Below are 16,799 nucleotides of genomic sequence, written 5' to 3' on the forward strand. Positions count from 1 at the left end.
TGAACTCCTAGCCCTTGAACAAGGGCTTCAACTGGCCCTTCAGTTAAATATCTAGCAACTGGAAGTGGAATCAGAGTCAACTAAGGTAATTACTTACCTACATCAAGGATATCCAACTTATCACTCTATTATATATAATTGCAGGTGGTTGATATCAAAAATGGAGAGGGTTGTAATCATGCACAACTGTTGTGAAGCAAATAAAATGGCCCATATTTTAGTAAGGGAAGCTGGTCCATTATAAATAAAATTACTCATTTTGTAATACCATCACATTATATCATGGCAAGGATGCTGAGACATAAAAAAGGTATTTTATTGATTAAATTTATCTCTCAAAATATATGTAGGTCTTTATCCCAACTTGGCAATTTGAATGACCTTCGTGGCATAATGTAGGTGTGTTTTGTAATGGATCAAGGGGATATCACATCCCTTGAACCTGACTAGTTCATTTTAAATAAATATCATTGTTTTAAAAAATAAATAAAATAAGACAATGTAAAGTGTAGGAGTTAATTCTAATAAAAAGCACTCTCCAAGGACCACCAACAACTTACAATAAAACAAGTGAGGCTTTACCGGAAATTTTCTTTACTTTATGGGTCTTACAAGATCTTCGTCGGTCCTTTTCTTCATCTTTCAAAATTATCCTTGTCTGCTTACTAGGGGTGTCAATGGTTCGGTTCGGTTGGTTTTTATTAACATTTATACCATACTAATTTTTCGGTTATTCAATAATGTATAACCAAAATTAGACTTTTCGAAACTGTCCCAATCATGTCAGTTTCTCTTCGGTATCAGTACGGTTCAGTTAATTTTCGGTATTTTTTTTAAATATCATGTAAAAGTCACTAGTAGAAATAGAATGCAATAACATATATACTTTTATAGGACTTAGCAAAACTGTCTAGATATTTTTAACATTTAAAGGGTGATGAATTATAAAAACATAAAAGATGGTAAGAGTATAGATCCATCAGTTATTCTACAGTAGTGTAAGAGAAACTAAGCAAAGACAAAAAAAAATATAAATCACATGATTGAAAAGATATTAACTAAGTTGGGACTCAAGAATAAAATATATAGAAGATTAAATATTCAAAAAAGATAAATCTAAATCATACAGAATGAAACATATTTAATACATTGTAGTTTGCTACTCATAATCGCTAGAATACTTTGTGTCTTGCTAGTGAATATACTGGAAATAATTTAGTGTCAGTAGGAGTAGCATAATAGGTTTGAAAATTGAGATTTTGAGTTTAGTTACTTGTTGACTTGTAACCGCTTTCATAATTCCAAAGCCAAAAGAAAAATTTAATGCTTTATTAGTTTTAAACTTAAAATATAAATATATTTTTCACATATAAATTTCTTCGGTACGGTTTGGTATTTTTTGGTTTATTTTTATAAAATAAAAAACCTACCCTAATTATCGGTATATGGGAAAATTTCACATAAGAACAAATGGGCTCCCTACTTTTTAATTTTATAGCCCATACTTCAATTTACAACCAACTAGCCCAAAAATAATAGGCTAAGATTCAACATCCAACTTCAATAGGTTCTCGAAATTACTATTTAATTTTTAAAAAGGATTGCTCAAGCTTTTAAGTTAATTTTTGAATCAGTAACGGTGACTCAAATATTAGTTCAACAAACCAAATCCATTTGGGGTGGTGAAAAATAGATTTTTAACAAGCTTAAATATGTGGGCTTAAATTTTGAATTTGATTTTGTGAGAAATTTGGAGTGGGTGTTATTTAGACTTGTTAGAAATAGTATAAGGAGGTTATATATAAAATTTGAAGTCATTTAATGGAGATTTAGATTGGTTTTGAACAAGAATTGCAATTGAAAATCGTGAAAAAAGTTCGTCTACAGACGCTTTGTATAAAGGTGTATAAGACGTGTTTATACACTCATATACACTATTTTACAAGATTATACATATTTATACAAAAAACTAACTTCGTCTTCTTCCTTGCGTTTTTGCTGAAATTTAACTCAAATCTACTCCAAATCACTTCAAGTTTAAATTTTGAACTCATTTGAATTTTCAATCAATTGGAACAACACCCAATCCAAACAACTAACAAACTCAAAAAATCCTATTTTCAAAAGCAAAGTTTTGAATGGCCTTCAATGGTGGACTTATATTGTTCAATTTTCTCACATTGCAACCAGGTGATACAGGGGGAGAAACAGTAATGGTGGATGGCCCCTTGAAGCATATCTAGAAGAGATGAAAAGAAAAGAGAGTGAAAGCAATGATTGTGAGAACACAAATTTAACTCCATAGCTTTTAGAAGCAATGGTTGTAAGAACACAGATTTTGAATTTGTACTAGCTTTCAAAATATGTACATCATAGGTTATATGTGTATCCCTGTTATGTTTTGATGATCTAACAAACTTACTGATAAGAACCAGATAAGGAACTTGATACACAACCTCAAGAACTTAAAGATCACCAAGTTTCCAGTTGGAGAGACAGTCAACTCTTCAGGGTCAACGGAACAGCAGAGGGAACAACATAAGGAACAGATAGCTACCAGTTCCCGATGAGACTGTACAGGTCAACTGCCCCAGCTGTAAAGTTGCTGCCTGCACACGCTACAGTACAGAAATAGTACAGCAGTCAACTTTATGGGGAATACCCTTTACCTAACTTGCTTACATCATTCAAGTGATGTCACAAATGAGATATTAACATCAAACAAAGGCAAAACAAATTACTTGCACATTCAAGAACTCATCAAGCATTCTCTTAAATCTGTGTCAATCTTGCAAGTGATTCTCTAGGGCATCAAGAACGAAGAATAACATAACCAAAGACCAGTTTCATGTATTGAAGTTATTACATGTCATTAGTTGTGTTGTACCTTTGTTAAAGCACTCTACTTGTAATTCCTACTTAGCTTAGTTAGAAACATTGTGTAGGAAATCTTTGTAAATCATAAACCCTTGTGTTTGTGTCTTGGCTAAAGTTAGTCGAGTTATAAAGTCTTTGTAATAGAGTTATACAAAGTGGCTTGTAATAGAGTGTTACAAGTTAGTGAGGGATTAAGAGGTTAATTCCTAGGTTTAAAGTCTTTGTAATAGAGTTATTACAAAGTAGCTTGTAATAGAGTGTTACAAGTTAGTGAGGGATTAAGAGATTAATTCCTAGGTTACAATAGGTTGTAATCTAAAGTTGCTCAGTAGTGAAGTTAAAATCCTACAAGGTAGGTCGTGGTTTTTGATCCCGTGAACTGGGAGTTTTCCACGTAAAACTCCATTGTTCCATTTACTTACTGCAGTGTGCGTGTGTTCTGTGGGAACTAATAGAGAACTGGTTCTCTGTAGAGTTTGGCGAACCCTTATTTTCTATCAGTACAATATGGGCTAGGTCGGGTAAAGCTTAAAAGCATGGGCCATTTTTTGTTATGGTGTGAAGTTATCGATATTTTCTTGTAATTTTTTCATTATATATTTAAATAAAAAAACCTACGGTTTTATTAACAACTTGTTTAGATGGTTGTTACACATCGTTTCATAATGCATCGTATCGTATTGTATTGTACTGTACTCTATCGTTTGATGAATACAATGTTTAGATAGATTGTGTCGTTTTGCCGTCGTTTCATGGTATCACGCACCAGTAATATGATGAATAAACTTGCAATATTATAAAGAAAAATTATAGTACGGTATATAAAAATGTAGGATAAATGATAAAATAAAATTATTTAATAATAATGTAGGTTGAGATTGAGAGAAAAAGACAAGGTAATGATGCGACCATACCAAATCAATCATTTCATAAAATAACATATTTGATTCTTACGTAACAACGGATTTAATGTTACACTATAATAAAATTTTAATAACAATCAAAACAAAACATTAACAATACCATACAGTACAATCTGTAAATAAACCTAAAAATCTGTTGGTACAGTATTATATAAACACCCCTAGTACTTACTATCCCGACCTTCGGCCTCCGCTCTCCGCCGCTGCTGTAGCAATGACAACCAGGTATGCCACCGCCGAAATATTCACACATTATTTCTCCTCTTTCTCTCTGAATTAACGTTTGAATGTAATATGTTTTTGCGGTAGGAAACTGAGAGCATTCAAGAAATGGATGAAGTCGCAAGGCGTAGATTGTAGCGACGCGCTGGACCTGGTAGTGACGGCGAACTCCTCGGAAGTGTCCGTAAGAGCGTTGTGTGATCTCCACGAAGGCGATGTGGTTGCGAGGATTCCGAAGGACAGTTGCTTGACGATTAAGACTTCTGGTGCGCGGCAAATTATCGAGGAAGCGGAGCTCGACGGCTACTTAGGTCTAGCAGTTGCGGTCATGTATGAGCGAAGCCTGGGTCCGCTATCTCCCTGGTTTGGTTATCTGCAACTGCTTCCTTATTCTGAACCTATCCCCCTGCTCTGGTCCCTATCTGAAATCCACTCTCTTCTCGCCGGAACTGAGCTCCACAAGGTTACCTCAATTTTCCACACTTTCTCCTTTTCTTATTTCTATTAGAATATACCGCGTTTGAATTTCGATGCAAATATCTATACAGAAGGAAGCATAGTTAACCATACAAGGGAAGAACTTAGGTCCAAAGTTTTTGCTTCTTCTCAAGAGTATAGCCTGGCTATTATGCTACTATAGAGAATTTCCTAGCAATTTTATCCGAGAAGCTTGCATGTTTATTCTATAATCATTTTTAGTGTAGACGACTTTGCAGGTCGAGTTCTACTCTGGTTGAAAGTACTTTATTGGGACTTGTTAAAAAAATATCCTAGGATTTTCTACTCTGTCCGTTCATTTTTACTTGGCATCTATACTAAAAGTAGATTTTCATTTTTAGTTGTCACTTTACCCATACCAAGGGATATCAAGGGAGGACAATTTTTTTTTTTCCTGTTATACCCACAATATTTATTACTCATTTCAAATCATTTTCTCAAATCCAATGAAATATGCATAAATTAATATGGGTATCATGGTAAATTTTGCACTTCATTTATTATTTCTTAAGGGGTGTGGAAAGTCAAAATGTGCCAAGTAAAAGTGAACGGAAGCAGTATTTAGTTTTGTCAAGATATTTTGTGGCAACTTGTTTGCAAGATGAAGTAAGTTGACTTGTAATTTCATGAAAAAAATTTGTACAACTTTGAGTGTGTTGGCATGAAACACAGTGACGGAGGGGGAGAGTGTGATTACTCTGTTCAACTAAACTCAATGTTTCGGCATGGAGCATAAATATGTATGTAAAAGATCACTAAAAATTTGACAAATATTATACTTTGAACTTAAATTTTCAAAAGTGTAATGGGTTCAGTAGCAAGAACCTGAAAGAGGATACAAATTGATACCCAAAAACACGAAATTAGAACAATACAACCAAGAACAAGATAGGGAGAAAGAAATAACAAGCAATTCCAAGGAAGAAAGGACAATTCTAATGATTAAAATAGCATTTAACTCTACAAAATAATCCAAGGAAGAAGAGAAAGAGCTCATACTAGGAATTCAGATATAAATGAATCCAACAGAGGTTCAAACTAAAGAGATAGAAGGGTTTAATCCCTAAACACGAAGTAAATCTAACTAAGAAGTGTTTAATCTCTACAATTCATCCAAGGCTAACCAAGGCAAATGACCTAAGACATAGCTATTTATCGTAACTGCTAATGCCTATTACAGATGGCCATAATGGCCTTAATTGCAATTGTAGAATCTGACTGTCTGAAATAGTGCATCGTGATCGTGATAAAAGCCTCGCGATCGCGCTTTACTGTGTGATGATCTTATCAGCAAACACGGACTCTATCTTCGTGAATGCATGCCATTGTTTCCAGGTGTCCCACCGCGATAGAGCCCGCTGTAGCACGATATCGGCCAATGCCCTGTAGCAGCATCTTTGCGATCACGGCTTAGTCCACGTAATGGCGGTTCAGTAGATCCTTTATTGACAAGAAATATGCAATCACGATATGTCACATGACAGCCCAGTAACAACATCCTTCATCTGGATTTCTAACTTGATCTTGGACCTTTTGAAACCCTCCATGTTCTTGATATCTACATATATGGGTCTCATGCTTTACGTGCCAGGCCGGAATGTATCATCTTCATTTGAAGATGAACTCTTCAAATTTAAATTTTAGATCTGCTTCTGATGCAATTTAGTTACAACTTGGTGTCAGGTGGCTTTCAATTTGATTTCAACTTGCCGGAGTTGGCGTGCAATTTGATTACAACTCGGAGTGAATTGCCCACTGGGTGTTGGTGAAAGAATCAACTCAATAAGTAGGCAGCTGAACCCTTACTGTGGAGAGCTAACGATAAAGAAAACAAAATGATCGCTGTAGAGAGGGTAAACCTTAGTGCTAAGATGGCTGACATGTTGACTGCCTTCACTACTAGAAGAAAACCCAAGTAGTCTAATCTAATCCATCATTTATTTCCAAAAAAGCAGTCTCCAGCTATGTTGCTCGGACTCTAGAAAAATGTCGCTGGAATACCCCAAGAGTAGTGCATTTTTAAAAGATCCGCAAGGTCTGGCAACATTTTTGGAGAGTTCGTGCAACATAGGCCTCCAGTAGGAGCTACAATGCCCACTCTGAGAACAAGAAGGAACTGAGCACCCCTCCGAATAATATAACCGAGTCTCTTTTTCATTATTTGCAGCTCAATAATCTTTCTGTGCGAATCAGGAAACTTATTCCTATTGGAAATATTATGTTGGGACTTTCTAGGGTGAGATTATTAATGTTTCAATACTTCAGAAAGCAGATTGAAATGTAACTGACTGCCGGAAGAGTCAAAGAATTGTGCTCTGTAGGGGTTGAAAATCCTTTTGCAAATATTAGATTGAGCATTTTTTTTTGGTTTACTTGTGCAACACCGAAGAAACTCTAGTAATCATTGATGAAAAGGGTGATTTTTGTAGGGACATTTTTGTTTAGATCTCTCTACTTTACGTAAAACTGCTTGTATATTTGTGTTTCCCCCAATAAAGCAATAAAATTATTACTTTTTCAATTAAAAAGGAAAGATTGCGGATGTTGCTACATTGCCTATGTTACTGCTTCTGGTTGTTGAACTTCAATGTAGAAGAGAGAGAAAGGCTTTTCTGCAATGTATTTGCTGTTTTGCCTACTTTTTAGCTATTTGAAGCTTGGTCATTGTGTACTAACAGCTTTGGTCTGTTCTTATTTCTATTGTGTGACCATTTCAATGCATTTGTAGGCAGATAGTTAAAGACGACAAGGAACTTATCTACGAGGACTGGAAAGAGTGTATTGAGCCTCTTTTAACTTCAGGTTCTTTACAGCTTAAGCCAGAACATTTCGGTGTTGAGGAGTATCTTGCTGCAAAAAGTCTAATTGCCTCACGGTCATTTGAAATAGATGATTACCACGGATTTGGAATGGTTCCCTTGGCGGATCTGTAAGTACACCTTACAGTGACAAATTCTTTTGCGTCATGTCTTACTGCTTCCTCGACTTCTCGCTTCCTGAAAGTCGCACCTCCAACCAATATGATTAGTCATGTTAGACATTTATTTTAGATCCTATGCTTTCTAGATGTCTTTAAGTCCTATAAGAGATTTATATGCTTTATAGTACTGCTATATTTACTTTTATTTTGGATAATAGTTGTTGTTGTTTGTCAGAGGTGTAGGACTGTTTCCTAGTCAATGATAGTTGCTGATACACGATGTAATTCCCTAAATTTTCGCTAGTGTTGCTTCATGATAATTATTAAATCTATGGCTCATGTATGCATATGAGCAGTGGCATGTTTTTGAATTTTATTAACCTAACCACTTTGCTCAAAAAGTCGAGATTTATTCAGTGTTATCCCATCACTTACGTCCGGCTCTTATATCCTCAACATTTTTTCAGCTTTATGTACAGTCATACTCGTATCACTTCATTGTTTCGTAGTTACCTAGTTTTGCTGTATTTTGTGGCTTCTCAACTATCGTCTTCCTCTTGTCCCATTTCTCCCATGTTCCAAAATTTATGGAACCTATTGACTGGGCACGAAGCTTAAGAAACAAATGAAGACTTCTAAAACTTGTGGTCCAATCCACAATATTTTTGTGTGACTATAATTCTTTTGAAAAACTTGTGGTATCAAACATGCCAAAGTTTTTGTATGGCTATTAAAAGCTTCTCATTGAGGGTAGAATTGGAAGTTTAAGTTAATTTGTTTCCAAATCTGGAAATAGGTTATTCTTTTCGGAACGTACTAAAAGGAAATATGTTCACATAAATTGGAACGGAGGGAGTAATAGGTATATGTGTTTCTTGTAATACAATATCTTAGGGCTAGACGATGTGGAACAAACTACTGGACTGGTGAAAATATTAAGTGGACTACCAGAAAGTTGCTTCCCCAAATAGTACCTTGCTTGTTTGAGAAAACATTTTATAGATAATTCCAGAGATCAACTTCATTATAAAGAGCTTTCTTGACTGAGGTTCCAAGTGAAGCAGTAAGGAGAATTACACATACTCCAGTCGTAGTCCCCTAGCTTTGAATAAAACAAAAATACTCTTCAATTCAGTATTAACTGCGTACACGCTTGAGAATATTATTGTTGATTCTGGTCAGACTAGTAAGGGTTTTCATTGTGGATCTATATCAGTAACTTATTACCTTGAGTACATGCAGATCCTCTCGTAATACCTTGAATATTATGTGTTTAGAGCTCAGTAACCCATCAAAAGGTAGTTCTTTAACTACTTGTTGACTTGTTGGATCAAAGTCTTGCCTAAGTTCCGGGTGTTGTTCAGCTGGAACTTTGGCAAAAAAAATTAGTCGCACGGTGTGGAATGTGGCACCGCTTGCACTTATTTGGGCTATGTGGAGAGAAAGAAATAGGAGAGCTTTTGAGGGTGTAGAGTTGGATTTTGTAAAGTTGAGGAGTCGTCTTTTGTCCCTTATTTCTTTTTGGTGCACCCCTGATACTCCTTTTTGTATAAAAGATTGGGTGTCATTCGTAGAAAACCATTTCTTTGTAGGTTATGTTTTGGGTATACTTCGTGTATACTGGCGCTTTCTATGCCGACACATCAAATATAAAAAATAAAAAGATGACTCCAGTGGGGAGAGCATTTGAATGCAGAATGTTTGTTTTCCCTACAATCAATTAGACATATTTCATTTAACGCAAGTAGCCACCTTCTAAAACAATTAAATGCTCTCTACTACCTTGCAATTGATGAATACAGCTGATTTCATATTCTTGTACCCGTTGCTATAAAATTATGGTCGTCTTGATTTTGCTTTGGAGGGTTCCTCTGAAATAAGTTCCTCTCACCCTAACAACTTTTAATGTGCAGCTTTAATCACAAGACTGGTGCTGAGGATGTACATTTCACATTGGTATCTTCTCACTCTGAATTGGATAATGATGCTGATCACGACAAATATGAAAATAATAACAACGGACCAGCCAAGAGGAACTCTCATTCAGGAGGTGAATGCTTCAGTGTGAGTGACTTGGAGTCTTCTCATTCTGAATTGGAAGATGATGCTCACAATGATAAGCATGAAAATAGCAACCATGAACCAACCAAAGCTCATTCAAGAAGTGAATCTATTAGCGGGAGTTACTTGGAGTTCTCTTCAGTTTCAGGGGATGATCTTACAGACTTAGAAATGATCATGGTGAAAGAGGTCAAAGCTGGGGCTGAGGTGAGATCTCTTTTATCTGAAATTGTTATTCAAATAATAATTACTCTGTCACACAGATGAACAACTTTTTTATCTTGCTTTAGTCGGTGTTACATAAACCTACTTTGATTTTGTGAATTAGATCCTGACAGTGTTCTGACGGTTCTTTAGCATCATGCTATTCCACAGTGAGACACAAATATACCCGTTAATAATTTAAAGCAACACAGAGAGAGAAAAAACTGAAACTTTCCTTTCCTCTTGAGCATAGGAGTAGCTGAAAAGTAGCTGCAATGGAAATGTCTATTTATGATCTAAAATCTAAGCCGTATTCTCTTGGGGCGTTTGGTTGGAGGGTTAGGGTAAATAAACTCAGAACAAAATCTCACAGAAAATAATACAATGTTTGGCTGGCCGGATAAGCAAGAGTAATCCCTGCATAAAATATGGTGTTTGGTTGGACGTATAAGAAATAGATAAAAAATACTTTAATATAGGTAATCCTACATAATGTTCCCCGACTTTTATTCAACGCATAACAATCCCTACATTATTATTCTATGTTATAAGAATCCCTCAAGTATTATTCACCACACGAATGATCTCATTATAATCCCCACATACCTAGTATGCAAACAAAATGGCCCCTTATTGTCAGCTTCCTTATTAATGTTCCTGTGTAGATTCACGTATCGTATTAAATTGATAAAGAATATGTTTGTTTGTTATATAGTGTCTACCTTTTCACTGGTTAATCATTCTCTTGGCTTGGCTTCTTTCTAACTCTTCGTAGGTATTCAATACGTATGGGTCTCTAGGTAATGCCGCTCTGCTACACAGGTATGGTTTTGCAGAGGCTGATAACCAGTATGACATTGTGAACCTCGATCTGGAGCTTGTACTCCGCTGGAGTTCATCTCGGTTTTCACATCGCTACAGTCAGAGGAGGTTATCACTGTGGAAAAAATTAGATTATTCTGGATGCATTAGCCAAAACTCCGAGTATTTCGAAATTTCATTTGATGGGGAGCCACAAGTTGAGCTGTTGATTTTGCTATACATAATATTATTGCCAGATGAAGAATATACGGAACTTGATCTTGCAGTGTCTATCACGGGTGATTTTGAAAAGTCCATGAGCTTTACATTATCAAATAAAGGTATTATTTTATTTGGAAATAGTTTAGAGTTAAGCAACAGTATGTTGCTGACAGATGGAGTTTGTGCGGCTCTGTCGGCACTAGCAGATATTCGAGAAAGTTTATATGGTTCAAATTGTCTAGAAGATGATATCAAAACTTTGAACTGTTGCTGTCTGGTGAAAGAACCTAAGAGATATTACTCATCGGTGCTGCGCATCAGTGAAAGAAGGATCCTTGAAAAGCTAAGGTGTTATGCCTCTGCTAGTGCTGTTATCTGGACAACGGAGGGAGGTAAAACAAGAAAAAGGGCAAAGACCACATGATTTTTATCAACTATCCGAGGCTACTACTATTACTGCTAGAGTTGTTCCTCGATGAGAGGTGCAGACCAGACGAAGTTCCACCTTGAATTCCATCACCATACTCCTGGCAACCAAAGTTCCTTAATCGTTTCTTGGGCTTCTTTGTTATCCTTGAAATTGTTCAAAAAGACTCCACTGTGCTTCAAACGAGGATATCACTCTCTACCACTTACCAGTTTAACATGCAGATTAGTTATATTTGTTCTGGAATTGGCATGAGCTGGCAATGCAATTCCAATGACAGTTGCAGTATTGTGAGCACATTCTCCCTTGTTATGGAATCTATTATTACCTATATCCCAGCATTTATCTTAGTTGTTTTGGTCGGTACAGTAGCTTGCTTAATAGGTATGTAGTGCTTTCTTATTTATGCAGTGTTCATCTTATCTTTGGAAAAAAACTTTAAATTGAACTCTCTTATTGTAATCCTATGGAAGTTTTCGTTGCTGAATCTAGATTTATTGGCTATTGATGTTCTTTTTCACCCTTGTGGTGTTATGTCAGATGAAATCATAAACATCTTATTAGGACTGTAGTCTGACTCCTCATTTATAGATGTTGAGAAATAATAGTAATTAGACGTTTTCTAATAGCTTAAAGTTTTTGATAAGATGGGTACACTTTCAACCATATATTTACTGTTTCTTTTAGTTTTTGCTAACCAGGGAGGAAACGTGATTGTTTCCTCATTTAAAGTTAGATTTACAAAATACACTCACTCCCCCCCCCCCCCCCCCCCCTCCCACACATACACATGCGCGCGCGCGCACGTATATATATATATAATATATATATATAATATTATATATATATATATATATATATATATATATATATATATATATATATATATATATATATATATATGATGCAAAGTAAGATCACACATACAAATAATTAAAACCCAGAGAAAATAATATCGAAGCATCTTTATGACAAACCGAGATAATACTTATATAACTGCATTGGATGCCACTGCCTCAGGTTAACTAGGGAAAGCATAACAATGAGCCTATCCTCTATCGGCATGTCCTCGCTCTTCTAGGACAGTCTCTAGCTGGTTGACCTCTACCTCTAGCTGGCTGGCATCCACCTGTAGTTGGTTGGGCGGACACCGACAACTAAGGCTAGAATCATAACCTAAGTACCTTAAGATATACCACTTCGAATCCTAGGGCAATCCTAACATGCCTCAGATCTTCACACTCAAAAAAACCTCTCTGTTAGCGTGACTGTTAGGACTGAGTCTGACCCTGACGACCAGAATAATCACTGTATGAACTATGAGCTGGAGATGCACGGTAGGATGCCTGCCCTTAACGAGCACCGTGAGAACCATGACTGACTAGAATTCCACGAGAAATATGTGTTGAGTGAACTAGCCTACTAGAGTAGCCTTTACCAAAATGACTCTTGCTTCCAGATGAGGCACCGCAATATGTCAGTCACTCAGTATGAGTTCTTATTATGCAGCTTTATTCATTCCCACCGAGACTGGGAAGGTGAGGAGGTTCATTGAGGGGTTTATTTTGGATTAAGCTCGGTATGGCTAGAAAAACAGAGATTGGGACTACTTTTCAGCAGGCAATGGAGATAGCACAGATGATTGAGCATCCTTGGTCAGGGAGAGATGCGGTGAAGGATAAGAGGCCTCGTCATTCAAGAGGATTCATTGGGTGAGAAATAATTAAGTAATTAGACGTTTTCTAATAGCTTAAACTTTTAGATGAGATGTCTGCACTCTCAACAATAGACTTACTGTTTCTTTTAGTTTTTGCTAACCAAGGAGGAAGCGTGATTGTTTCCTAATTTAATGTTAGGTTTATATAATACACCCCCTCCACACACAAACAAACACACACACACACCCTACACACACACACACACACACACACACACACATACACACACACACACACATATATATATATATATGATGCAAAGTAACATCACATATACAAATAACTAAAACCCAGATAAAATAATATCGAAGCATCTTTATGACAAACTAAGGCAATAATTGTATAACTGCAATGGATGCCACTGCCTCAAGTCAACCAGGGAAAGCATAACGATGAGCCTATCCTCCACCGACATGTCCTCCTCTTCTAGGACAGTCTCTAGCTGGTTGACCTCCACCTCTTAGCTGGCTGGCCTCCACTTGTAATTGGTTGGGCAGACACCGACAACTAAGGCTATAATCATAACCTAAGTACCCTAAGATATACCACCTCGAATCCTAGGGCAATCTCTCCTAACATGCCTCAGATCTTCACTCTAAAAAAAATCTCTTTGCTAGCGTGACTGTTAGGACTAAGTCTGACCCTGACGGCCAGAATAACCACTGTATGAACTATTTGCTGGATATGCACGGTAGGATGCCTGCCCTTAACGAGCACTGTGATAACCACGACCGACTGGAATTCCATGAGAAATCTAAAGTGCTGAGTGAACTGGCCTACTAGAGTAGCTTCTACCAAAATGACTCTTGCCTCCAAATGAGGCATCAATGAATCCTCTTGAATGACGATGCCTCTTATCCTTCACTGCTTCTATCCCCTGACTAAGGATGCGCTCAATCATCTGTGCTATCTCCACTGCCTGCTGAAAAGTAGTCCCAATAGCTGTTTTTCTAGCCATACTGAGCTTAAGTCAAAAATAAACCCCTCAATGAACCTCCTCACCTTCCCCGTCTTAGTGGGAATGAATAAAGCTGCATAATAAGACAACTCTACAAATTTTATCTCATACGGAGTGACTGACATATTGTCATGCTATGGGACTCATTGTATCATCTTGCTCCAGATATGATGGTTCCTTGGCTTGTGGGAGGAGATTTTAATGTTATAGTTTCAGAAGAGGAGAAATATGGTGGTCGTCCAATATACCTTATGTCGCGCCCCTTCTTCTCGCGAAATCAAGTTTTGACACGTGACAACTCTTTTAAGGAAGGGTTTTAAAAGAGAGAGTCGCCACATAACGGATTAAGGTACGTTAGGGCACCTATTTGCAAATAACTTTGTTTGACCAGTTTACATCACCAAAGATCGAGTAAGGGCTCGAAATTACCTCGAAGAGAAGGTGTTAGGCACTCTTCGAGGTCCACAACTGTGGGTCCCGATTGGACTCAATTATATGAATTAGTCTATGTGATCAAAGCTAAGAAACAAGGGATTACTAAACGTGAATAAACAATTGAAAGACAAAGGGGAGGGGGTTCCTAAGTTTTTTAGTCTAAAGGATCACCCCGTGCAACTTAAATAATACTTCATAACTCCCTCGAGATGGGGTGTTACTCATATTATTCAGCGAGCACAGACTATCATCTCCTGCTACCCAATTACTATCTTTAAGTTGTTTACTTAAAGCGCACTAGTCAATTCTAAGTCGTGTCCTACACGTGCACTACCCGTCCCATGCCTATGGTCCAGGAGGCATTTGGACCTCTATTTCAGGGTGGTTCTAGACTTTAACTTAGGCTGCTCAAAAATGGAAAAATACTAAGCGACAGACAAAACAGTTAGGACTTTCAAATAGAAACAAGTATAGGCTCAAGTTAGCCTCCGCATTTAGACATCAAATGCACGCCAAATTGGTTAACATCGACAGATTTTATTAATTTCAGAATCCTATAGGCAGGATATCTATGTGATATTGAATGAACAAACAAACAGTCCTGTACAAAATTAGTTTCTTAATGCGATAAGTAGAACCTACATAGGTTTGCCTACTGATTTTAGCATAATACGATTAAGCCTATTAGCATGGTATCTAGGTGTTTTATGCGATAGTAGATAGTGGCAGGTCACAGAAACAGATCTAGAATTATTTGTTTGAATCCTATAGGTATGTTTTCTAGTGAGGGTAACAACATAGTATTTGGAAACTCGGACAGAGCTGATAATTAAACAAATTCAGGCCTGTAACGTGCCTTCTACAATTTGGTCCAGCTTTAGATCCTATAGGCATGCTCTCTGCAATTTGAACATAACAGTATGTAAACAGGCATTTTGCACACATATTGGATCACACCATTTCCTATAGGCATGGTTTCTAGCAAAGCAAAACATAACAGAACCGAGCATTAAGTCTATAGGCATGGTTGCCCGTATAGGATGATTAAACATAATAAGGTACCTATAGGCATGATTTCTAACACATCATATATAATAGCACAGTGTTAGACCTATTGGCAGGATTTCTAACACATTACATATAATAACACATTGTTGGACCTATAGGCAGGATTTCTACCCAACTTTTATTGCAAAAAATAAGAAACCCTTCCCAATTTCACTAACACCCCAGAATTGTTATTACAGACCAGAAATTAATGTAATGAATTACAAAGTGAGTAAACTATAGGGAGTCTACAACAGGCCCAAATACACCTGGACAGGCCAGGCCTTTCAACTCACAATAGCTCCAAAACCCATATTCATACAACAGAACCAGTTGTGGAGTGATTCACCCATATATCAATGCTGAGCATACAGAACCCACATCCCTAGTGTGTCAGAGTTCCCAAGGGCTTCAAGAACCCAGGGCAGTGCTCACACTAAGAGATTGATCAGAAACAGCTCAAGGAAAGACTAGGGACCAAGTCCTAGTGTGTCAGAGTTCACAAGGGTCTCAAATGGACCCCGAGCATTGCTCACACTAGGGAGGTCAAAGGACAGAACCTAAATAGCCTTGGCTTTCAGCCGGCTAAGAATAGGATTCAGAGAACCTTAAGCAAGAAGTGAAAGAGAAAAGACCAAAGTTGAGGGACATGAATTGAGTGATTTAAACAAACACAACCAAATTGAACATATTAGGCAAACAGTTGACCAAATCACAGAATTTAAAATCCAGCTCAATGCAAACTTAAGAAAACAGGTTCAACACTTAGCTCAAAATCACATGCCAAAGAGAGGCTGATAAGAGCATGTTGGCAGGATTGACTGGGGTTATTATTACTAGACAGGTTGAAACATGATTGGGAATTATGCTAGGCAACATTGTGCTAAACCACATAATCACAGAAAGGAGAGGGCATCATGTTAGCATTGGGGTAGGATCACAGACACATATGCCAAAACATGTTACAGAGATTTTGGATAGCATGAAAGGCACACAAATAGCAGATAAACATTCAAGCATTGCTATAGAGGTCTAATTAACAGAATATGATTCAGTTTATGCCAAAGGTTTAGCCAAGCACCTTAAAGTAACAGTTCAAAACATGCTGAGATAATTGTTCTAAATCACAAACAAATACTAAAGGGGTATGGGATCAAATGAGCATGTTGAGGGCCATAATGACTAACACTGAAAATCTCAACACAGACTATTGCAGGGATTCGGGGGGGGGGGGGGGGTAGGTGAATAAACATGTTCATAGGCATTCAAGAGTCAATACACTAACTGAATAGGCCCTGAAGAAGTTCAGATTACCCAATTAGGCATAGATAGTCTTAGAACTAGTAGCATGAAGAGTGAGTAGATGCAAGAGTTAGCAGAGTGATGCTTAAAAGTAAACCAGGAACATGTTAAAACCAGAGATTCAGAGATAAGAACACATAAGGATGAAATTGCAAGAGTTAAGTAACTCACCAGTTAAACAAGA

General features: G+C 37.1%; 1 protein-coding gene across 2 annotated transcripts; it reads left to right on the forward strand.

The window, feature by feature from the left end:
- Positions 1-3,955: 3,955 nt before the first annotated feature.
- LOC109214301 (ribosomal lysine N-methyltransferase 3) lies at positions 3,956-11,668 on the forward strand. 2 transcript variants are annotated; one of them, XM_019378208.1, is made up of 5 exons: positions 3,956-4,025; positions 4,110-4,485; positions 7,253-7,449; positions 9,354-9,708; positions 10,481-11,668. In XM_019378208.1, exons 1-5 carry the CDS (start codon positions 4,015-4,017, stop codon positions 11,150-11,152), a joined length of 1,611 nt encoding a protein of 536 aa, XP_019233753.1. In that variant the 5' UTR covers positions 3,956-4,014; the 3' UTR covers positions 11,153-11,668. The 2 variants fall into 2 exon arrangements, with proteins under 2 accessions (XP_019233753.1, XP_019233754.1); XM_019378209.1 differs by lacking the exon at positions 3,956-4,025 and having other exon boundaries at positions 4,257-4,485; positions 7,249-7,449.
- Positions 11,669-16,799: the final 5,131 nt, after the last annotated feature.

Source organism: Nicotiana attenuata, unplaced genomic scaffold, assembly GCF_001879085.1.
Source record: "Nicotiana attenuata strain UT unplaced genomic scaffold, NIATTr2, whole genome shotgun sequence".
Lineage (NCBI taxonomy): Eukaryota > Viridiplantae > Streptophyta > Magnoliopsida > Solanales > Solanaceae > Nicotiana > Nicotiana attenuata.